The sequence below is a fragment of the Budorcas taxicolor genome, chromosome 6 (genome assembly GCF_023091745.1).
Source record: "Budorcas taxicolor isolate Tak-1 chromosome 6, Takin1.1, whole genome shotgun sequence".
Classification (NCBI taxonomy): Eukaryota; Metazoa; Chordata; class Mammalia; order Artiodactyla; family Bovidae; genus Budorcas; species Budorcas taxicolor.
In genome coordinates, this window is record NC_068915.1 from 15,251,653 (window position 1) to 15,276,088 (window position 24,436).

The 24,436-nt window shown below is 50.4% G+C and overlaps 1 protein-coding gene across 3 annotated transcripts; it reads left to right on the plus strand.

Moving 5' to 3' along the window:
- Positions 1 to 1,749: 1,749 nt before the first annotated feature.
- On the plus strand, positions 1,750 to 21,557 carry PITX2 (paired like homeodomain 2). 3 transcript variants are annotated; one of them, XM_052641624.1, is made up of 5 exons: positions 1,750 to 1,998; positions 5,848 to 5,903; positions 6,369 to 6,506; positions 17,687 to 17,892; positions 20,309 to 21,557. In XM_052641624.1, exons 2-5 carry the CDS (start codon positions 5,858 to 5,860, stop codon positions 20,870 to 20,872), a joined length of 954 nt encoding a protein of 317 aa, XP_052497584.1. In that variant the 5' UTR covers positions 1,750 to 1,998; positions 5,848 to 5,857; the 3' UTR covers positions 20,873 to 21,557. The 3 variants fall into 3 exon arrangements, with proteins under 3 accessions (XP_052497584.1, XP_052497585.1, XP_052497583.1); XM_052641625.1 differs by lacking the exon at positions 6,369 to 6,506; XM_052641623.1 differs by lacking the exons at positions 1,750 to 1,998; positions 5,848 to 5,903; positions 6,369 to 6,506 and adding an exon at positions 16,276 to 16,806.
- Positions 21,558 to 24,436: the final 2,879 nt, after the last annotated feature.

Genomic DNA, 24,436 nt, shown 5'->3' on the forward strand with positions numbered 1-24,436 from the left:
AGGGAAAGCCCAGCACCTATATGGTGACCTGGGTTATTTTAAACGCCAGGCTTTCAAAGATGTATATATTTCACACTCATTCTCCCGGCGTCATTATATTTTCTTAAAATTGCGAGATTTGCTATATTGATGTAGGAAGAGCAATACAACTTTTAGAGGGGATTTTATCCTCTCCTGAGACGGACAGATGGGGGGCCTCTCTCATGGTGGGCCTGGTTGAGTTTTGCTCCTATGCAGGAAATATTATTGGTGAGAATATAGGACCAGGAGCTGTGGTTGTTTTCCCACACTTTCCAAAAAACTACACTAACAGGATGCCCTAGAGACTGAAAGAACTTTGTCCAATTTGCCTGGCAGAGCCTTCCCACCTGGTCTTCCAGCGAATGGTGTTTATAGTTCTACCACTCAAAGGCAGGGCACAGCGAAAATATCTTCTGGCCACCCAAACACAAGCCCTTGCTGGAGTCAAGAAATCGGAAAATCAGGGTTTAGAGGTAGGGCACGCTTCGGGGAGCGAGGGGCAAATGCCCCTTCTGTTTTTACCCTTCTGTTTTCAGACGTTCTTCGATTTTTAGGAGTAAATGTGGGTTTGAGGGGAGCGTCCCTTCCCACCCCCACTGCCATCCCTTGCAATTTAATACCATGCCCGCCAGGAACCTTAACCTCGTCATTTTAAAAAATGAGATAGCCGTGACCCGGAGTGAACTTGTTGAGTGTAAGTACAGCAGAGGAAATTCTAGAGTCCATGAGCACCGGAGCCTTGTCCAGCGCAATCCCTCGGTGCACACCGGTCAGTGCGCGGCCGTGCCCACCTGCGCGCAGACACCGGGTGCTGTGCGCCCCGGTCCACTCGCCTTGACCTCGGCCCGGTGTCGCCGCCGGCGGTGCTGGGCCTTCCTCGGAGGACGAGCCGGTAGCTCCCTTCTAGCTGTCTCCCTCCTACCTTCTTCCCAAACTCAGCCATCCCACCGACCCCCCTGCTCATCCCACTTTTCCAGATTTCTCCTGCCATCCTCTCTCCCCCATCCCGCAACCTTCTCTCCAGCTTCCTGCCTTCCTCCGCAATCCCTGCTATCTATGAACTCTTTCCTCACCCTTGCAAGGCCTGAAAGAAGGTCACACACAGGCATATTCAAACTCACACCCTGCAAGCCTCGCCCCCAAACAAACCCCGGCGTACTGTCCTTTGTTCCATTTCTTAGGCCACTTTCTCTGTCCCTCCCTCCCTTCCCGTCCGGGTTTACACACACACACACACACACACACACTCGAGAAGAACGTTTCTCCCCGACGGCTCCCCGACGCCCTTGCCCTTCCCCTCTGATTTATGAGAGCTCCCGGTTTGGCGCAGATTCCTTTTTCTTCTCCTCCTTTCCATCCTCCCTTCTCGTCCTCCTTTCCACAGTGGGAGTGCTCGCGCCTGCTGCTCAGTCTGCGCCTGTCTGAGCGCCCTGCCCGGCTCCCTTTCCTGGTTTCCTTCCCCGGGCTCCTCCTCGGGCTCCCGGCTCCCGGGCCCGCGGGCCTGCACCTCCCGCTCCTGCCGGCTTCCCCGTCGCCCCTGCTGGCTCCCCCCGCGCCCTCCCGAGCGCCGCGCTCGCTCCTTGATCGCCCGCCGCGCTGCCGGCTCGGCCGCCCGCCCGCCCGCGCGCCCGCCACTGTGCAGTGGAGTTTGGTGGAATCTCTGCTGACGTCACGTCACTCCCCACACTGAGTCGGAGCCGAGGGAAGAGAGAGGGATGAGAGCGAGGGAGGGGAGAGAGAGTGCGAGAGCGAGCGAGAAAGCTGGAGTAGAGCGGAAAGAAACCGCCAGTGACGGCTAGATTCCGGAGGCCGCTGCGCGCCCTTGGACCCCCCTCGGAACTTGGCACCCTCGAGAGCCCCGCAGTCCTCTCGGCTCGGGCTTCTCGGGCGCCGGCGGTGCAGTCCGCGTCTCGGTTCGCTGGAAATCTCTCCGGGACGCGGCGGGACGCGCAGACTGCTGCTCTCTCCCGGTAGCGGGTAAGTGGAGGCCGTCTCTCCCGCAGGGATGTGAGATAATGCGAGTTTGGAAATTTGTTCCACTTTGGAGAATCTTCACCGAAGGTGATTTGTGGCTGTTGGGGGCTGTCTTTCCCCCCGAGGTAACGCAGTTGGCAAACAGACCTTGCAAAGTCCTGTTCCTTTGGTCCCCAGCCACAGACACTAACAATCTATGGGGTGCTGAAGTCGAGTGGGAAGCGAGACCATAGCTGGCATTTAAAAGGAGGTATCTTCCCTTAAATCTTGGTGCCAACACTGCAGGGACAAATCCTCAGACGGAGGATTAGCATTCTCAAGATAAAGGGCCGGGTACAAAGTTTCAGCTACTGGAAGATTAGCCCCCTTCCCATTGTTACCAATTGGAAAAAAGATTCCATCTTAACTGGCAGTTAGTGACCTCTCAGGCCCAAGCGAATTACCTGGGAGCCAGGCCTGAATGCCAAGCTCACACAATTACTTCGGATTATAAATCCTTTAAATTGATTACCAGTCAACTCCAATCTTGCACTTTGGGAGACACATTTTAAATGGATACAGGGGAGACGACTATTTTCCAACCATACAGTAAAGAAAAAATTATGATTCTAAATCTGAGAAATATGTTCCTCTTTTTATTACAATTTAATGATTTTCTTTTCCTTAGCAATTTAGATGTCAAGCCATCATAGGGCCCTGTGATTTTTATTTTATTTGTGCAAGCAATATGTCTTATTAAACTAAATTTTTTAAAAAAAACTTTTATTACCATGAATTAAAATAATATTGGAGTTCATACATCCTAAAATATTTTATGAAAAATTAATTTGATTTACAGATATTTCCTCACAGTCTTTTTGGGCCATTAATAAGAATTAAAGTTGCTTTTAATATCATTTTGGAGGAAATCCATCTAAAAATACAAGTACCAGTTATGTAAAGGAAACAAAGCACGTAAGCAATATAGGCTGAGGATTTCTGTTGATATTACATAAAATAAGCATCCAAAGTTGCAATAATCAAACTTTGCCTAAAAATGAAATAGCTACTTCATGTGTGAAATGTTTTGCTCTACCTCAGCAAAACAACACTTAAATTATTCAGGTGCTTTGTTCCTCAAGTTGAACATGTTTGTCCCCAAGTGTTCCTAAATCACGAATATTAATTGGTTTAAAAGGCTTAAACTGCTAAAATACAGAACTGTGATAAGCAGTATTTTAATTTCCTTAAATGATTACCCACTGCAAATTAATTTACTGAGTAATCTCACTAATTTAGTTCATTTAAAACATATGTTCTTATCATTTTTTTTTAAACTTTCATCAAAGATTTTGTTATAGGATAACAATGTGAATGGAAAGGAGGGAAATGTGAAAGGACGTGGAATTATTAGGACTATGTTTCCTTACTACAATTTCATCTTATGGCAATCATCAGAAATTATTTTTAAGCAAATTGTTTTATTTCTTAGGGCTTGCCTGCTTGCATTAGCCAGTGTGGTTCAGGGTGTTCCCATTAGCTGTGTTGTGCTTTTTAGTGGGTTCACAATAGAAAACTCAAGTTGACCAAAACAAGACTGCCTGGCATATACATTCCAACCAGGACATGAACTTTTGGGGTGAGAACAACTTCCCAACAGGAAAAGTTGCTCATCTTAATTTGTGAGATTAGCCACTGAAGCCCCTCTCTAAATCCCGCAGCCAAATTTGTCTTGTAAGACTTGTCTTGACAGGGCAAGTTTAAGGATCAGCAGGCGGGAGGGAATTGGAGGTCTCTTTTAAAAAATTACCTTCCCCAGTTATTTAGATTCAATTCATCTAGCAGGTTTGGTCATTATATGAGGGGGGGGGGGGGAAGTGCAAATCTCTGGACTCATTTTGACTGCAAAATAAATCCCCAAGTCACAAGGACATGTAGGAGTGAGCTAAGGAACATGCCTTGACCTTCTTTTCAGTCTTTAGAGAGGAGTTCTTGAAGATTTGTTTTGTATTGCTTTGTTTGGTCTTCAGCACTGAAGCGTGGGAGTGGTGGGGGGGGTGGGGGGGGGGGGGAGAATGTGTAATAATCTACTGACTTTACACTGAGCAATCCGATCTTTTTCTTTTGTAGATTTTACTATTTTAAAAAATAAAAACTATCTGTGGTTACCATCTGCAAATCTCTGGCTACCGGCTAATAATGCAGCCAATTCAGAAGTTTAAAAAAAAAAAAAGATTATCGAAATGATGATGATATGCAAATTTTCCCCGAAATTATCATAAGTAAACATTTGAAGTCTGGACTAATAAAATCCCATCTGTGTTACTTCATATCGAGTTAGTAGAAAGCTGTGATAATGAATTTTGTAATATCTCACGAACAGACATCTCAATCAGGGACTAATCCTGTGATTTTACTGCAGAATCACTAAATCTGGAACCGCCAAACTGCTACTTGTGGGCCCCCGGGCCCGCCTGGATCGGCAGAGCCCCCGCCCGTGTCCACCCGCGTCTCCAGGCGGGTGGGGGAACCGCCTGGAGATCCCCACCTCTTGGATCCCCAGGCCGCTGCGCTAGGCAGCGACCTTGGCCCGAGGCCCCTGGGTCCCGGCTCCTTCCAGGGGAGGCCGAGGAATCTAGAAATGAGACTTAGGCCAGAGCCAGACCCCCCAGCTCCCTACCCAACCTCTGCCCCTCGAACAACCGGGCAAACGCCCGCCCGAAGCCCCAGCCCTGGATCCGAGCGAGAGGTGCCCTCCCGCCGCCGGCGTACCCTGGTTAGCGTGGAGCGAGGCAGGCGCCGAGATCCGAGGGGTGGGGAGCTGGGACCTTCATTCTTTTCTTCTGTCTTTAAAGCAGCCGCCCCTCTTCTACCCACCCCGACAGAGCCCCCTCGCCACCCACCTCTCCCGGTTTGCCTGTGGCGGAGAAGGGGGCGCACATTAAACGCCTGGCTCGCTGCGTTGTGGTTGGAAATTTAAAAAAAGATTTGGTTTGCCGGGGAGGAGAAGGGGGAGAAATGGGGGGAGCCGTTCTCTCAGAGCTATTTCTCTACCCTTGGCGAGCAATAAACCCTCCGGGGACGTTTGCCCGCTCTTCTCAATCTAACTTACTCCACCTCGGTTCCCCTACTCTGCGATCTTAAATCATACTTTAGGGTAAATAAATGACCGGGTGAGTATCTCCAGGGGAAACATGTGGCTAAATATGGAAAAGTGGCTTCTGATAGAAGAGAGGCCCGAAGCCAGTCCGCTCTGAGCATCCTAGGCCTTGGAGTCCTGTTTGTTTCAGAATTACAGAAAATCGAGGTAGGGGTGGGGGGTTCTATCTAGGACAGGAACAAGTTGACTCTGACACTCTATAAATGTTTACTGAGCTTCAACTAACGGACAAGCACTGTGCTGGCCCTCGCACACAGCTCCCCACGGAAAAAGTCCTCTTCACCAAAATTTTGTATCCCCCCCCAAGGTTGTCCTTGTGTTCAGACGGGCTTTTAACCCCAACAGGCACCCCTGTGAGTAGTTCCACAGCTTGGGTTCCCAGAACGCGGTGGCTTTATCGGCCAAGAGCCCCTGGACCCATTGGCGGCAGCTCTGTAGAGAGATCCACCCGCCCCACCACACACACACACACACACACACACACACGCACACTTTGGTAAACATTCAGATGTCCAGGACCGGGGGCAAGAGTGGGGATGAAGCCAGGCTCGTGCTGCCAGAGACTGCCAGGTCCGAGAAACACTCCTGAAACCTAGTGCGGAGAGGCACCTGATGGCTTGTGTTGAAGTCGTCTGCCCCACAGGTAGCCTCCCGCGAGCCCTGTGCGCCCGCCCGCCGCCGCTTCTCACAGGCCTCCTTCTCTCGTTTTGCAGGTAACGGGGAATGGAGACCAACTGCCGCAAACTAGTGTCGGCGTGTGTGCAATTAGGTAAGAGTCGTTTCTTCCGCCAGGGTCACCCGACCTGAGACCGCGCCACGCGAGGGCGGCGAGAGGGCCCTGGTCTTACGGCGAGGCCCCGCGAGGGGCGCTTCCCGGAGGGGCCGGCCAGGGCAGGAAGGAAATCAGAACCTGGGACGCCGGGGGACTCTCCTAGTGGGGGGCTGTGGGTGGGGAAGGAACCGCGCGCGGCGTCTCCAAGCCTCGGGCCTCCTTTTCGCGGGAGCCGCTGGTATCCCGGAAGGCGCGGAGACAGAACATCGCCCTGCGCCGGGCTGCCAGACGGCACCGAAGACTGGTCCGTCCTCCGCTCTTTCCTCTAACTGGGTCTCTGCTCTTTGTCCCTCTCTTTCCTCGTTCCCGCCTCCCTCCCCACTCTCTTCGACACCCCGATACTTTCCCCCGCCGTCCGGGGCGTCTCTCTCCCTGCACGTGGGGCGGGCGCGCGTGGCCCAGGCGTGCAGCCGGCGGCCGTTGAATGCCTCTTCTCCAAAGACTCCGAAATCAAAAAGGTCGAGTTCACGGACTCTCCGGAGAGCCGGAAAGAGGCGGCCAGCAGCAAGCTCTTCCCGCGGCAGCATCCCGGCGCCAACGGTAAGACTTGGAGCGAGGCGCAGGCCGAGCGCTGGGCGCCTGCCTCCCGGCCTCCGGGGCTCGAGTGAGGCGCACGCGGGCGAGGCCGCCAGACGGGGCGCGCCTGCTCGGAACTTAAGACACTTGGCCTCGGGTTGGGACGGGAAGCAGCCGTCCAAGGAACGTTAATTCCTTTCCCGAAATTACACTGCACTCCTGAGACCCATCACCTCTCCCTCTCCTTCCCGCTCTTTCCTGATGATCTCCTGCTGTGTGGCCTGATCTACGCACGCCCCGAGCTACCGCCGTGCCTCTAGCTGGAGTAGAAAAGTGGTCCAACAGCGACCTCTGTCGCTCACTACGTCCCACTGCATGCAGCGCCCGCAGCGCCCACCCCGTCCCGGCGGCCCTCGGCCGCGCCCCGCCCAGGCGTGTGGGGGCGGTGTTTACCGCGGAAGGCCAGCGCGCGAGGCTTGAGTTAGCGTAGGTTTGCCCCGGTGGCTAGGTGGAGGCGCTGACAACAGCCCTAGGGAGCCGGAGGGCAGCGACTGCGCGCAGCAGCTGAGGGTGGAATGGAGTGTGTGACCCTGTGGCACCACCTACCTGTGGTGCTGGTTGCAGGGTCTGGGTTTTGGCGGTGCGATCGATGGTCTGGTTTCACTCTGGAAGAGTCAAGGGCTATTGCTGCTCGAAGTCTGCACGCTTGTGTAAAACTTACAACGTCCTCTACGCACAGAATTGTTGAATTGAATAGTGGTCTTTAGGGGTGTGTGTGTTGGGGGGGGGGGGGTGGTTGAAGGGACAACCTTTCCTTAGGAATACAAGAAAAACTCAAATTTGCCGTTCGTCTATTCTCCATGTTTTCCAGGCTCCTTAATAAGTAAGTGCCTATTCTTAGGAGGTTGTTGACCTTTGATAATGTGAGGACATAACCACACACACACACAGACCTCCGCCCCTAACCACCACTTTCTGGATTAAAATGTAAAGATACATATGTAATATGTGCTAGAGGGGGGCGAACTGGGACCCCCGCCAAGTAAACCTGCCAAGAAGAAAACAAAGACTCCGCATTGGGCTTCCCAGTGAATCGGAGAGAAAAGCACCATTTGTTGGAACAAAACACCCAAAGTGGTATGGAGCTAACCGGCCTCCACACCGCGAAATATCGCTAGTTCTCCTGCTGGGCCAGTTAAACGCTCACTTGTCCAGGATTAACCCCATGGGGTTAAATGGGGCCTTTCAGAGATAACGTCGGGTGATTTCTGTCATTAAGATTGTGTTAAATTCTTCTTCTGTTTGATAATCGGTCGTAAAAATAAATTATTACACCGGAGTATGTTTGGGATATGGTTAAAAATCAAGAGCAGCGATGACTCCCGGAGAAAATGCTTTGTGCGGGTTGAGCCCTGGCTCCGGCCGGACTAGGGGAGCTCCCCAATGTCGCTTCGCACAGCGCGGGCTGGCCGCCGCCCAGCCGAGGCTGACATTTCTCCTGCTTTCGGGGCCGAGAGATGCCAAATGTCTCTTCCTATTCTCACCCGCATCTACCCGTTTCTTGCCCCCAGGAATGGTTTTGAGAACAGGTGGTTACCACGGGAGTTTAGGACCTCTTAACCGAGAAGCCTGAGGTGGGATGTGGGCTTCCTCGGTGGGCAAGAAGTGGGGGAGAGCCGAGGAGTCCTGTTCGCTGCAGTCACATCCTGGGCAGGTGGGCCTGGGTGTTTGCTTTTAATAATTAGCAAGTAATTAAAGAGCTAGAAATAATAAATGATTTTTCTTAACCATTACGTTCAGGCCCGGATTATTTTAGTGCTGGGAAAGGCTCTTCTCCACACAATAGTGTGTTTTCTGCCTTTTGAACTGAAGAAGGAAATTGCTGCCCAAACATGTTTAATACCATTAATTAAGAAGAGACACGTGATAGGAAAAAATGCTGAAAATCTTGATGTTATTGGCTTCTAGGGAATTGGGTGGACCAAAAATGTCACACGAGTGGGCAAAGCTATATAGTACCAATGAAGGAAGGTTGCCAGAGTCCCCTTACTGAATATAAGTAAATTTAACTCATGGGATATGCAAACTCCTAGCCACTGCTTCCTTTAAAAAAAGAAAAGATTTTTTTTTCTCCTTAACTTTTTAATAGGTTTTATTTGCTTTTAAAAAGAAAAAAAATGTTTATACTGACATGCGATTTTCAAAAAGGGCCATGATATCCTAATTATTGGCCCTACCCTCTGCTCATTTCCCCAAAACACCCTGTCCTCACTGAAGACTGAAAACGTTCTCTGAGTTGACAGGGTCGACCTCCTGGAGGCCCCGACTCTGTGTCCCATCCCAGTCGAGTCCCCCATTCTCTTGATATCCGTTGGAATGACCCAACGTCTGGCTCAAACCCTTAAACGGGAGCAGGCAGGAAGTAGGCTGAAGACCTCCTAAAGCCAGAGGTTTGAAAGAGGGTGGAGAGAGGAGTGGCTAGGTATGGTAAGTGAAGAGAGGAAGAGTTGACAAGTTAAACAGTACCCTTCTCCCTTCCCCCCACTCCCTTACAGAAGGGGCAGAAGCCCGCTTGGAACGTCTCCCTAGAACAGATGTCCTTGGCTTTCCTTCGCTTTGGGTGTCCCAAAACGAGTTTCCATTTGGAGGAACTCAAAAAGTTGTCTTGACCTTCAGGAAGAAGATGGAATGATCCTCCCCTGTCAATAACCTTTTAAATTTCTGGTTAGTGACCCTGGATTGGGGGCTGTAATCCACCGACCTGCCGAGATCGGTCCCGGCGCCTGGCTTCGCGACCAGACCTGGGGCGGGTATCTTCCCCGGGCCTCCCCCGGCGACTCGATTAATTTTTAAATCGTTCTGGCTAAGCGGTTGAGCTCAAAGTGTTCGCCTCGGGCCTCTGGAGCACGCAGACTTCCTTCCCTAGGGACGAGAACTCCAAGGCCCCAACCGCGACACACACCGCCTCCCAAGGCAGCAGCCGGCTCTCCGTCTTCCTCAGAGCACCCGGGGTAACCCCGAAGCCTTGACGGCCGCAGAGCCCCATTGATGCAATCACCAAGTGCTCGCCAAGCACATTCACCACTGATTCCTAATGCCCCCCAAAGCAAGTCACCCGATTTCTCTACGCCAAACGACTTTAATGCTAACAAGCAGATCCGCAAAAACAGCCCAGACCACCTCTAGCAAAAAGCAAAATCGTGCTGCGTGGGTCGGCGCTTGGACCTGAGCTTGGTCAGAGAGAAAGGGGGGTATTTAAACGGGCGGTGTTAATCTTAGTGCTAACAGGGGGAAGGGGCCCAGGACGTGCTGGAGGAGAGTGAGGAAGAGCGGAGGTGGGGAAGGAGAGCATTCCTTTTTTTTTTTCTACTCACAACCCACCCCGCGCCAAATCTGCAGTTTATCCGCAGAGCTGCCTCTCCTTTGTGTGTGTGGATGTGTTTTCCCCGAGAGGGGAAATTGTCCGAAAAGTAGTCAGTCCCCAGCGGCAGGCAGTCTTGACCGGTCGCGTTCTTCGGTGCCGACGCCGTGCGCGCTCCAAGGTGCGCAGGGCTGGCTCTGCAGTTAACCCGCACCGCCCGCCGGTAATATATGCAGCAGTTGTTAGAGCGACTCCGGGGAAAAGGAAATGTATAACGAAAGCTTATTCGTGAGCAGGAATATACTAATGGAACAATCTGATGTCTTCCTAATCCTATGTAAAAAGCTTTGTCGTCTTCCTAATATTGACTGAATGGGTAATTAATGGCTCTTCATCTAGGCGAATACCCTATAATCCAAAGATAGGCAAAAGACAACAAGCCCAAGGTAGAAGACAAAAGGCCCAACTGTGGTCGCCACCCTCCTCCCTCCCACCCTCCACTCAGGGTCTTCAAATGGGAAAGTTTCCTCTCAGGAGAAAAAGGCAAGAGTAGAATATACATGCCTTTCCCGGGCTAGATTTAAGCACTGAACCTGGCTGCCCAGCTCCATACTCCACTCCTCCAGTCTCTCCCCCACCAGCCCTTCCCTCTGCCTTTCTTTCTTCTCAGTTCCTCTAGAAAGCGGCCCCCCGCCACCCCCCCCCCCCGACCCCATTGTGGCCCAGTTCAGCACCTTTCCCCCCAAGGCACCCATTTTTCATTTAGGGAAGCGATTGATCGCAAAGGACCAATATACGAGGTCCTCTGACTCGGGCAAAGAATTAAGTGCCTTTCTGAAAACAAGATAGAGATTCCATTCTTCTACAACCCAAGGCAGACAATCGGTGAGGACTAAGGTAGTTGGGAGGGGAGGAAAGAAATTAATAGAAGGAGAGGTAGGCAAAAATATGTATACATGCTAAAGAGTGATCAGGAGTGATGGAGTCAACTCCACTGTGAGGATCTGACATGAAGAGTGCCCAAGATTCTCTCAGCGTGTTTTTAACAGGCTGACATTTTAATTTAAACCTTTAGAAGTAATATATTACTTGGGTTACTACAATGAGGTGGGTTCCTTTTTTTTTTTTTTTGGTCAGCTGACAGCTTTTAAAATATTATTTCACTAGGGAAATAAAAGCTTCATCTCAGATTATAGGTGGGTATTTTTGGATTTATGTGATTTATGGTCACCATGACAACTAATGCTGAATGTTAGCTACCAGCATGTCTGGGAGAGGGGAAGACAGAAAGAAGGGGAACAAGAGAAATAGAAAGGGAGACAGACATGAGCAGGAGAGGGAAAATAGAGAAAAAATAGAGAAGCATTTCAATCTAGTTTTTTTTAAAGTGACTTTAGTTAGTCCCGTGTCACTTCTGTCTCTCTGGACCTAGATATTGATGTTTATTCATTCCTTGTCTCTCTTATATCCCATACACAAGTATGCCATTCTCTTTATTTTTCCACATGTAGTTGTGTTCTGCGATTAAATGAGCACCTAATAAACCTGTGGCATTAAAAGGCTGCTGTGAAAAGGCACTGCAGCATGTGGGGTTACTGATTGCAGCGCCCCCACTAACACGGCCCAGAGCTTCCTCTAATCCCTGGCTCTTCTCTTCCCCTGCCAGTATGGAGTGACCACAGACTTGAAGTGGTTGTGTGAGGGACAGAGATATGGGTACCATTTGCAGGGACCCGGAGAGGATGGGTGTTGCTCAGTACCTCTGCAGACTTCTGATTCTGAAAGAATCTGCCACCTTTTGCAAACCTGCACTTTTAAAAATTGCATTTAGGGAACTGGGGTCGGGGGGGGGGGGGGGTGGATCAGTCACAATAAACCTTTAATTTCTGGGTGTTCCAGCTGCATGGCTCAGGTCAGGGAACAGCAAAGAGGCCCCTTCCAGCATGATTTGTGTGCAGAGAAAAGCCAGGCAGAGGAAGGAGGGGAGGCAGTGCCACTTCTCGGGCAAGGTGCAAGGTCTCCCTCTGAGCTCTGCACCTTACACCGCCTGCTCATGCACACGCGCGCACACACACACACACACACACACTCATGCCTGTCACGAGCCTTCGAGCTGAGTCTGGCAGGATGTCATCCTTGAGCTAACCTGGACCGTAGCAAGACTCCCACCCGTCTATGGCCTGACAGCGCAAGGAGACGTCTAATTTCACTGTCTTTCAGATGAGCTTTGAGGACAGACTTTTTTCCCCCAGAGTCTCAGTCACTCGCTTGGGTCCCAGTTCACATCTCTGCTGCCCGCTGAGGAGAGTTTAGCGGTGCTGCCTAACCCCTCTCATCGAGATGGCCAGAGGGCCTTTGTGCAAGTAACACTAAAGAGTGTGAAATTAAATAAGACCTTAAGACTGGTAATCGGTGGCAAATACCAGCTAGAAACATGCCTAACCCTGTGTCACACATTTCCCTTCTCAAGGGTCTTTCTTTGAAAGAATAAGCAAGAAAACCTGATCAAAACGATATCTTCTGAGTAGAAAATCCAAACCCACACTGGGCTTCCTGACCTCTCCCTACCCCAGCCATGCAGCTTCCCTGGACCAACTATGCTGATTTTTTATTTTTATTTTTTTCTGGAATGACAGTTTCTGTGATGGCTGCTGAAGACATAGTCATTTCTTTTAAAAATATATATTTATTTGTTTGGCTGCACTGAGCCTTGGTTGTTGCATGTTGGATCTAGTTCCCTGACCAATGATCAGATCTCAGCCCCCCTGCAAAGGGGACAACTGTGGGACAACAAGCAAAGTCCCACAGTAATTTCTAGAACCAGCTAAAGAGTGGGGTGGGGGATAGGTCACGTAATAGTAGTGTTGAACTTGCAACATACCCAAGATTCCCTTACTTCCAACTCCTTTCTCATCTATACTGCCCATACCTGTGCACCCACAAGTTTTTTGTAGACTAAATCTAAAAATTGCCCACCACCACTCCAGTTTTAGCTGAAAAGTGTTTCTTGTACTACACACTTGCTTTTCCTCTTCTAGACTTTTCATTTTGGAGCACCTCTACCAGCCATGGAGTGAACATGTTGGGCCTGGAAGGGGTGTCACCCAGTATCAATGTGTAAAGGGATTTGAAGATTAGGAGGGAATTGAACCTCTGGCTAGAAAAATGCAAAGAAATACCTCCCGTGCTCCGTTGCGGGAGAGGGGAGGATATATTATGTACATTCATTTTTATCTACAGAGGGGTATATGCATGATTTTGTTTTCACTTAACCAGAGTTCTTCAAATAATTTATCTCTCTTTGTTCTCCACTTGACTTTGCAGTGAATCAGTACAGTTTAAGATTCTTATCTTTTTAGGCTTTCAGGCTGATCACCAGCACTTGCAACATCTCCTACACTTTGGCACTATGAGGAGCTCCCACTTGCCCTTGGGTTTTTCACCCACTTTGGAGTTTAGGTTAGGTCCTTCCTACGTGTCTATTTGCCTTGAGGAAAGTTCTGTTCATTGACAAAGCCAATGAGCTTAAATCAAAATTCCATGCATTTAATGAGAGATGGGCTTAGAAATCTACATGGCTCTGTGGAGCTTCTTGGCTCTTCTGAGTTTTGAAAACCATTCAGAGCCTTCACCAAAAATTGTAACTCCAGGATTTGAAACTTGAAGAAACAAGGAAGAGAGTATGTTCACTGTGGAGGAGAATCTTTCATGCTCTGATGTGATGTGAGTTTCTTTCTGATATGAAGGCATGAGCATGTGCTGTTGTGGGGACTGCAGCTATGCCGAGGTTTAAGAAAAGGCATTGGAATATGATTAGTAAACATATTGGGCAGAAAAGAGCTGGATTCTTATTGACTTAGTTATAGGTCATCGGCTGTCAGTGCAGTGGGAGGAGATATTTACTTTACGCATATACTTTATGATCTTGAGGGAATTAGAGGAAATTCAATAAGAAAATGGCTAGAAACATTTAAAACCCTTATTTAAAAGACTTAAGCAAATTAGAGTCTTATCAGATTAAAAACCACTACAAATGTAAGAGCATTGTCTTCGGTGAAACACTGGGGGGTCTGAGAAGGAGAGTCTACCAAATCTCAGGGATAAAACGCGTCATTTAAGCGCCCGATAATGAGCAGAATGTAAATTAATTTAACCTTCTTTACCAACAGGCTGCTTATGTAATATGTATAATTTAGTGATAAGATTTCAGAACCTAATATAGCTGGATGGATGAGCCTCAGCTAATGCAGACCTGTCACATCAGCATGTGTTCTGCTCTGAGCAGGTGTGTGTGTGCGTGGAATAGGGTTAACTGTAATAAAAGTTTAAAAAACCAGAAATGCTGATTTAAAGCTTCCTATTCAGAAAGCTCCTTCTGCTAGCTAAAATCTTCTTACACTAGGATGATACTTTGGGCAGAGACTAAAGAATTCTCATTTGGTCCTTTGGACTGCTCTCAAACTTGTTTAAGATGGGGGAGGAGTTGCAGATACCATGAAGTAGGGGAGCAGGGCAAAGGAGAGACACATAAGTTACAAACATATTTGTTGTCTGCTTTATCCACTCTGCCTCAAACTGAATGAGTTTCTCAATCTTGGGAACAAGGACAAGGAGGGAGTTTTTTGAAGATACCTCATACTGGTGTTGCAAATCATTGACTGTAATGTCAAACAAATACACATTCAAGGATGATAACACTAACTCCACAATAAAGCAATCGTCAATGCAGAAACCCAGGGGAGATTAGTTTGTGCTCTTCAGCTGACCTAAGCCAGAGGACAAAAGCACTTTCACAAATTATTTTGAATGATGTCTTTGGATTTATTTCTTTAATTTCTGTGGAAATAGTGCTATAAAGATTTACGTGTCCCCAAAGGTGTTTTTTCCTTTTGTCTCAAATAAATGAACAAGGCTTAATTTTTCCTTGCGTGTCCTCGTAGGCTTTTGCCCTTCACCCACAGCCTACTTCTCTGCCTGCTTGGACTCCAACAATTCAAGACAGCCTTGAGCTCCCTAGGAATAGAAAATGACTTCAAAATTATCCTTGAAATTGGTTATTTGGCAACATTCTTAATTGTATGGAAATTCATTAAAAGCATATTTTATATATAACTAGCTCAAAGTTGTTGATTCTACAGGCTTTATGGATTTGAATCTGATTGATAATAAAGTAAACAAGAGAGTCAAATTTAAAGCAAGATTCTCTGTTGGGTTAGGAGGTGCTTAATACAGTGTATAAGGAATTTGAAAGCCCTAGGATATGTGTCTTAATCAACGTTAAGTAGAATGGATAAGCTTTCAGCATTTTGAAAATGCTGGGTTAGGGTTTCTATTCTATTATGTGTTTTCTGTCTGGGGACTAATAAGCATTACAGAGAACGTGATCTGAGGCGACTTTTTATTCTTGTATAAATCCAGAGTGAACCACCAAACAGTTGTTCGTTTAAAGTCAAGGTAATTTTCTTTTGACGGGTCCATTTGCTTCTGATTTCTAATTTATTAGCCTCTCTTTCCAGGGCTGTCTTCTTTGCAATTAAAGTAAAGCTTCTTCAGATTAGCGCTGCAGCATTCACTTGACAGGTTGTTTGGAAAATTTAAGATCGGAAAGATGATTTGCTGGTGTTTTAAATTTTTTCTGGTCTTAAGTAGTATGTCTCCTTTCCTTGCAGGGGGAGAAAAACACCTCTCGGTAGGGAATGAGTGTAGTGAGACACAAAAGGGGAGAGGGGTGCTGGTGCTTTGTTGATCCTTGTACCCCTCAGCCTTCGACCTTTCCGCTTTCTTCCAACGAGCTTTTTATTCCCAGCCTCGTCTTTCTACCTCCCCACCAGAACTAAAAGCCGGATCGCCTTGGGCCGGGCCGGAGCAGAATTCCCGGGAGCCGGCGGGTGTAGACTCTGCGGGCGCACCGAGGTATTAGCCCGGCCCCGCACAGCTGATAGGTGCAGACAGGATGGGCCCTCCGTCACGGCTCGGGGGCTCCTGATTGGTGTGGAGCCACGTCACTCCAGCCGGCGAAGGGTCTGGGAGGAGGCGGAGGCGGGGAGGGTTGGGGAGGGCAGCGGCCGAGTGACGTCTCGGCACCAGGAAGCCCGCCTCTGGTTTTAAGATGTTAGGCCAACAGGGAAGCTTGGAGCCGCAGAACTGGTCCGTCGCTCGTCTGGGTGCTGGGAGCTGAGCTGCGGCGAGGCCAGGCTCGAGCTCTACTGCCCGAGGGGGTGTGCGTGTGCGCACCGCGGAGGGTGCGCCCAGAGGCCCGCGCCGCTGCCGCCGCCGCCGCCACGGGAGATCTAATATCAGCTACCTGTCCCTGTCACTCTTGACACTTCGCTGTCAGGGCTGCCGCGCGGGGGGCGGGCAGAGCGTGAACGGCGTTAGCTTTCCTTATTGGAGGGGTACGAGGGGGAGGGAGGGAGGGGAGAAAGGGGTCTTTGCCCACTCTTGTTTCGCTTTGGAGCTTGGAAGCCTGCTCCCCAAAGACGCTCCGAACCATTCTCTCCTACCCACATCCCCATGTCTTTTCATTGACCCGCTGACTTTCGGCCGCTGGATCCTTTCGCTTGAGCCTTCGCAAGGAGCCGGGGGGCGGCTCGGCTCCAGGACTCCGCGCGGGTTGTGTTCCCGGCTCTGCCCGCGGCGGCCACCGCGAGGAAACTCCGCGCCTGGAGCGGGAAGCGGAGCAGGCGGCTGCGGCGGCCACGGGGCTTCGGCGGGGCAGCAACCCAGGACTCGTAGGGCGGCGCGCTCCTTCGTCCATGAACTGCATGAAAGGCCCGCTGCACTTGGAGCACCGAGCAGCAGGGACCAAGCTGTTGGCCGCCTCCTCGTCCTCCTCCTGTCACCATCCTCAGCCGCTGGCCATGGCTTCGGTCCTGGCTCCCGGTCAGGCCCGCTCCCTGGACTCTTCCAAGCACAGGCTGGAGGTGCACACCATCTCTGACACCCCCAGCCCCGAGGCCGCAGGTAAGGCGCCGCGCGGCCCCGAGGAAGTCGACCCCTCCTGGGGGAGGCGTGGTGGGAGTGGTCGTTCGGCTCGCTCCCCGCAGAACTTCCGGAGCCAGGGTTGTATGTATCCCGCGTCCCTTCGCTCTGCAGCGACTGCCCGGCTGGGGTGGCGCGAACCATGCGAGTCGTTCTGCACCGCCCCCTCCCCCCATTACGACCCTGACCTCCCTTCCTTTCTCTGGGTCACAAAAATCCCAGCATCTCCGTTCTAGACCTTCAGAGGCTGCCTCCCCCGCCCCCCACCCCCGCCCTCCCCAACCCTTACGCGGTCCCTGTTCTGCTCTCGGCTTTCAGCTCCCAAGAAACTCCGCTTGTTAGAAAAATAGGGGTCCTCCTTCCTGCAACAAAACTACGCCTCAGAAGAACGGGCGTTTTTGTTTTTGTTTTTTCTTCTTCGAAAGGGCAGAGGAACTTGGGTGCCTCGCCGAATCCCAAAGCGTACTTTTCCTAGCCTTTGGAAACCGCATCGATATCTGAGCTTTCTACCAGGGGGAGTTCTGTAAAACACGCGCGTGTGGGTGCCCCGAGAGATTTGATGTGTCCGCGCAGAAGCGCATAAATACAGCCTTGAAAGCACAGGCTATAAAATGAATGTGCCGTTGCAGTGAGATAAACATGTAAATAAAACGTGCGGCGCTGGGGGAGGGGAGATGGGCGCGCACACCCACACTCACGTCTGCACACCCCGCAGACGCAGCGCTTTCCGAGGCCCGGAGCGGCGGCTCGCACACTCCTCCCCCGCCAGACAGCCCGGCTCTGGCCTCTGCCGCCTGGCCCAGTTGGCGTTGGCGGGCGGCAGGTGGGCATGCTGACGGGGACCTCTGTGTTTCGTTTTCAGAGAAAGATAAGAGCCAGCAGGGAAAGAATGAGGACGTGGGAGCCGAAGACCCGTCCAAGAAGAAAAGGCAAAGGCGGCAGCGGACTCACTTTACCAGCCAGCAGCTGCAGGAACTGGAGGCCACTTTCCAGAGGAACCGCTACCCGGACATGTCCACGCGCGAAGAAATCGCAGTGTGGACCAACCTAACGGAAGCACGAGTCCGGGTAGGAGCCCGCACGGAGCCGGGGAGCGCGTTGCTGGGATGCCGGCCCTGTAGATCAGGAGGGAGGGTGAAAGGCAGAGCCGTCCTGGAGGGCTCGGGTGGGTGCCTTTGCAAAGGCAGGCCTCGCGGCGGCCCCAGTTGCAAGATCACAGCTCCCTCTTCCGAGACCAGCCGCGAGCCTGGAGCAGGCGCCGGCAGCGGCCCGGGCTCACCGCCCCGCCACACAGCGCGCTCCCAAACAGGGCCGCGTGCATTCCGCTGCACAGGGCTTTGTGTTCCCAGTTTGCATTCGCCAGAAGAACGCTAATAAAATCCCTTCCAGGCCAGGAGCTGAGGACAGGCTCCGACCTGCGCGCATTTAACAAGGAAAACCCGCCTAAGACACGCAAGGGTTGGCCCTCCATGGAAAACTTTCGTGCCCGGCCTAGCCGGGCCTTTTCTTTACTCGGCTCACCCTCATCACAGGGTCTTTGCGGTTTTTCTGCCACTCAGTTTTCTCCCACACCCTATCCTCGGTTTTGTGATCTGCGGAAGCAGTTTTAATACAGAACTGCTATCCTGCCAGTCCTCTTAGAAAGAAAGGAAAAAAGAAGAAAAACTTTTCTATTTGATTTATTTTTCTTCTCTCAAGAGACTGTTATTCACACCCTTCCTCCCAATTATAATAGTTTTATTAAAGAAAAGGCTTACCTTTGTAGCAAATCTGTGCTTAATGAATTGGAAAAAATGAACTTAAATAAATTACACGGTAGCAGTATCCTGGTTTGTGCTGGTCGGTGGAAAACTCCAAATTTGTTAGGATTCTGGAAGTAGAAAACACATAGCAGGATCCAGAGGTTTTGCTGTTAAAAAAAAAAAAGCTCTGGATGGAAAAAGAGCCCCCAGTTAGAACTGAGAAAACACTGTATAGCACTAATGTGAAGAATACACCAAAATGCGCTCCCAAAGCTGAGAGAGGAAGGCATTCTCTGAGTGGCATCTGTGTAGGGAACGAGGCTAAGCTAGTGGATATAGGAACCAGGATGAAGTTGGAAATGGTTTTAGTTTAACAGCGCAGACCTATGTTCAGGCCCGGGCCGCGTGGTTTTTGAGCAAGGTCAGTTTCTCGTTAGCTTTCCTGTGCTCCTGGGGAACGGGCCTCGCACGTACTCTTCTCGCCTGGGCAAAGTTTAGGCGGCCAGGGTAGAAAAGTCAAGTAATTTAAATGAAAACAATCTATGGGGTCTCCGGAACCCTTTGGAAAAACCCTACCCCACCCTCTTCGGCTTTTCAGCCGTCCCTCTCGAGTCCCCTGCCGCCGCTGCGCTGGGCTCTCGCTCCCTCCGCCTGCCTCCTTCCAGGCCGGCTCCTTGTCCAGCCAAGTGGGGAATGAAGCTTGCTTTTTATAGCTGTCGGGTGCAAAGAGGAAGGGGGATAAAAAGGAAATCGAGAATGAAAGGGAAAAAGAAAAAAAAAAAAGCGGATTAGGCGTCTGGGCCTGGCTGAGATGTGTAATGTGAAACATCACCGGTGTCAGCTCGGAAATCTCGGGCCAGGCCTCACTCCAATACACAAAAGCCGCCGTCTGGGGCGACGGGCGGGCCCGATGTGGATTGAGAACGGGGTTGCGTCTGGGCCATCGGACGCGGGTGGGGGCTGGCCAGGCTGGGCGACCGCCCGCTAAGCCCTGCAACTAGGCTGGGCTGGAGCAGCCCCGGGCGCGCGGGCCTGCCCTGGGTGGGCGGAGAGTGTGAAGGAGCGGAGCGAAGGGTGGGGAAGGCTGTAGGAGCGACTCGCTCAGGGTTCCCGGAGATTTACACGCCAAACTCATGGGGTTTAATGAGCTGTCGGGGAGGTGGGCTTTTGCTTTTTATTTGGTTCTTTCGGCTAGGCGAGGAAGAGGGTCGCGGCTGGGTGCCTGATGAGGGCGCTCGTTCTGTGGAGTAGCGGGGCGGGAGTGAAGATCCGAGAGGGGAGGAGGGGTTGTGGGAGAGAGCGCGAGCCTCCCAGCCCCTTGTCCTCATCCCTGGGTCTGTGGCTTTGGAATGCAAGCAAGTTTGCAAGGTGGCCGCGGAAGGGTTGGGCAGAGAGCCCGCTGCTCCGCATTTATTTTGCATTAAGTGTTTTTGGCCCCTGAGGAGGACCGGGGTTAGTGAACACGCCACCCGCAGGCCGCCGGGCTTTGAGCTGGCTTTGAGTGTGTGGCGCGACTCAGAGCCCGGACTCGCAAGCCTGAACCGGTCGGGGCCTCTGTGTTGGGACGGGGTTCTGGCAGCTTGGGGCTCGGGGCAAGGGAGAGGGATGGGGGCGGCTGGGGAAACTTGTGGCGGCGAGTGTGTACACTTGTGTCGGAGGGGAAGATTGCTAGTGCTTTCCGGGAGCAAGGTTTTGCTAATCCGATCTGTGGCGTCTGTTCGCTCCTTGCCCTCCATCCCCAGGTTTGGTTCAAAAATCGCCGGGCCAAATGGAGAAAGCGGGAGCGCAACCAGCAGGCCGAGCTGTGCAAGAATGGCTTTGGGCCGCAGTTCAACGGGCTTATGCAGCCCTATGACGACATGTACCCAGGATATTCGTACAATAACTGGGCCGCCAAGGGCCTCACTTCGGCCTCCCTGTCCACCAAGAGCTTCCCTTTCTTCAACTCTATGAACGTCAACCCCCTGTCGTCGCAGAGCATGTTCTCCCCGCCCAATTCCATCTCGTCCATGAGCATGTCGTCCAGTATGGTGCCCTCAGCAGTGACCGGCGTCCCGGGCTCCAGCCTCAACAGCCTGAATAACTTGAACAACTTGAGCAGCCCTTCGCTGAATTCCGCGGTGCCAACGCCCGCCTGCCCTTACGCGCCGCCGACTCCTCCGTACGTTTATAGGGACACGTGTAACTCGAGCCTGGCCAGCCTGAGACTGAAAGCAAAGCAGCACTCCAGCTTCGGCTACGCCAGCGTGCAGAACCCGGCATCCAACCTGAGTGCTTGCCAGTACGCCGTGGACCGGCCTGTGTGAGCCGCGCCCCACTGCACGGGGATCCTAGGACCGTGGATGGGGCAGTTCTGCCCTTGAAAGACTGGGAATTATGCTAGAAGGTCGCGGACACTAAAGAAAGAAAGGGAGAGAGAGAGAAGATATAGGGAGAAAAGGAAACCACTGAATTAAAGAGAGCTCCTTTGATTTCAAAGGAATTCTCTCAACGTCTGACATCTTTCACTAAAAGTATTTCCAACAGTTTCGAGGACACACAAATGTTTGACTGGATATGACATTTTAACATTACTATAAGCTTGTTATTTTTTAAGTTTAGCATTGTTAACATTAAAATGACTGAAAGGATGTATATATATCGAAATGTCAAATTAATTTTATAAAAAGCAGTTGTTAGTAATATCACAACAGTGTTTTTAAAGGTTAGGCTTTAAAATAAAGCATGTTATACAGAAGCGATTAGGATTTTTCGCTTGCGAGCAAAGGAATGTATATACTAAATGCCACACTGTATGTTTCTAACATATTATTATTATAAAAAAAAAGTGTGAATATCAGTTTTAGAATAGTTTCTCTGGTGGATGCAATGATGTTTCTGAAACTGCTATGTACAACCTACCCTGTGTATAACATTTCGTACAATATTATTGTTTTACTTTTCAGCAAATATGAAAAAAATGTGTTTTATTTCATGGGAGTAAAATATACTGCATACAAATTGGTCTGGATTCTTTCTGCCCTCCTCTGTCACCTGGCCAGGGTTTCTCAGTCACTACTTCCTAAACAAACCAGTTCCCTCTGCCTGCCTAGTTAAATACACAAGGCAGCAGTACTTATTTAAATTTGGTAGAAATAAATTATAGTCATTCATCAGAAACTCAAAAGAAAAAAGAGGCACTCAGGAAAAAAAAAAAGCTGCAAAGTCTGTTCTTGTCTCCCAGATTTTTCTCTGGCTTAAACCCAAGGGATTCCATTATTGCTAGCTAGCAAATAATATGAGAGAGAAAGAAGAAAGAAATATAGAAAGTACCTTAGCTTGGAATGACTCTCAGGTTTACTCCTTTGGGGAGGGAACCAGCACACCCAGTAAATTGTTCTGGAGAAGTATGTGTGTATGTATACATGTACAGTTTATATACATTCCTCTCAAGAGGAATAGGTCTATAAGTTTACAAGGAAACACCTCCAGTTCAAAATATTTAGGCCTCCACGTTTATCTTTCAGGCTTAAGTAGAGAGATTCTTCATGTTATATTACATTACTATTTCCAAATCCTTTTGAGACATTAAAAGAAACAAAGCCCATTTCTAATAACCACAGCCCTTTAGTTTCTCAAAGAGCCCAGGGGTTGAGAGGTTAGAGTGGAGTTTCCTGAGTCTTGTCGAGCAATATGTAGTTGAGGCAAAGGTCATGCTCCCCGTGTTTTGTTTTAAATAATATTGACCCATTAATTCTAAACCTGCTTGTTCCTGAAATTATACAGGATTATAGTTTGCAAACTGCGGGACAATGAAGCAAATCAAGATGAATTACAGCCCTGGCCCTCCCTCCCATCCTCTGACATCTAAACGGGGAATGAGGTCGGTGTGTTTAAAAGAGCGTTAAGCACCCACTCTTCTTTTGTTGGTGATTTTCACCTTTTTTTTTTTTAATGTGAAATTTAATTTTGTAACAAACTAGCAAATACGACTTAGTCCCAAAGACTTCATAACCCTGGCGCAAGGAAGGTCGGTGTGTTGCGGCGGGGGTTTGGAGGGGAAGTTCTGAGGTCTTCAGCTATTCGGATCACTGCCCCTCCTCCTCCCTGCGGTGGGCGACGACGACAAACACCACCCTGGGGAATCCGGAGCGAAAAGTAGCCGCGGGTTTTCTGGGGCCGAGAAAACCTGTGTTTTTGCGCTTAGGTTGCTTTTATCTGACTGAGACTCTACCTATAAGCTTTTGGAGCTCAGACACTGAGTCTTTGTTCTGCATGCGACTGCTGCTGCCACTTAAAGAGATCGCAGATAATGTCCCCGATTTAAGATCAGTGCTTAATGCACATTAACTTTCTTTTTTTCTTTCTTTAAGCTCTGCCTCCGACCTGCGGAGGGATCACGCGGCAGTGGAGGGCAGATAAAAGCCCTTTGGACGAGGTTCGCCTCCGTCCTTGTTGTTCACTTGAGAGCAGTGGAGAGGAAAACTGTCCCCACGGGCGGACTTTGGCTTCTGGAGCCGCGGGGCTCGTCGGTCTCAGCCTCGCGGAGCCTCCGCCGGGCTTGGGGGGGCGGGGGAGGGGCCGCGGGGGAGGGGACGGGGAGAGAGGATTTGGGGCTGGGGGGCTGGATGCGCTAACAAGACCTGCTGGGAGGATTGGCGTCTGCAGGCCCAAGAGTGACTTGGGAGCGCTGATTGAGGAGGTGGATCTCGGCCTAGTCTGCTTGTGCTGAAATAGAACTCTTATTTCGAGGAAATCAATCAATCGGCAGGAAACAAAAATGGAAGTCGAGGTTTGGGAAGACTTGTCACTTCCCCGACTTGAGTGGTGCGTGCTGGGGGCGGAGACTTGGGAGACTGAGAGAGGCCCTTTCTCCCACCTCAGCGCCTTTCCCAGGACTTCCAGAAGGGAGAATGACCCTCCTCACCTCCCTTTCCCAACCCACCCTGGCTCGGCTTTCAGCCTCTTTCTGCACCTCCTTTTCCCTTCAAGTGAGAAAAGCCTAGTTCCCGAGCTGACGGAGTCGGTTCCCTCGCCCCTCCCGCTTCCACGCGGGTCCCCACCCCCACACCCCCAGCCATCGTTACTGCCACCACCTCGGTTCCACTCAATCGATTTTTGCTGCAGGTCAACATTTATTACCGGTGAGTGTGAGGGTATTTTTTCTCCTTCTCTAGGTCTCTTAATGATTTCTGAGCTAGTTGTGTATTAAAGTGCTTAAAGGAACCTTTAACGTAATCTATAGCATGAACACCAGCCTCCTCCTCTTGGGATCAAAGATGGCGAGCTGGAGGTCGGGGCCCCCAGGAGCCCAGGCATCCCGAGTCTTCAGTCCTGGTCGCCCACCTCTGGGCTCCTGAGGCTGGGGAGAGCTGGGGCAGCAACCCCGCGCAGACCGTTCGCGGTCCAGGGGCTTTTCCTTCCCGCCCCCCTCACCTGCTTACTCTAATCCTTCCTCTGGTCTGTACTTTTTTAAACTTAACATTTTTAAGGCCCCAAATTCTTCTCCCTAATACTGAATTCAAATTGGTGGAGACCTGGAAAAAGGTAGATAGAGCCCACACTTGTTTCAATTTCCCCCCACTTCCTAAATCTGAGTTTTACGGCCCACAACATGATTAGAAATTTAATTTTTAAAAATACGTTGTGCACCCTGGGCCCTGTAAGCGCTTTGGTTAGGAGGCTCATCCTCCCCTTTCCCTCTTGGCCCTGTTCTTTCTCCCACCCCCACCCTCTTCCTGCGAGGTGCTGAAACCCGGGCGTCACTTTAGTAGAACCGAAAAAAAAAAAAAAATTAATGGGAAAAAAAATAAAGAGAGTCTTAAAAGTCCCCAATATTCCTCGAAAGCCCCATAAATTAACCCTATGAAGAGCGGCGAGTTCTTTTAAGG

What these genes read in the sequence shown, in the direction of transcription:
- PITX2 (XM_052641623.1), top strand. Translation starts at nt 16,599, where the DNA reads ATGAACTGCATGAAAGGCCCGCTGCACTTGGAGCACCGAGCAGCAGGG. An exon ending in CCCCAGCCCCGAGGCCGCAG is followed by an intron (nt 16,807 to 17,686) that starts GTAAGGCGCCGC and finishes TTTCGTTTTCAG; the next exon opens with AGAAAGATAAGAGCCAGCAG. An exon ending in TAACGGAAGCACGAGTCCGG is followed by an intron (nt 17,893 to 20,308) that starts GTAGGAGCCCGC and finishes CTCCATCCCCAG; the next exon opens with GTTTGGTTCAAAAATCGCCG.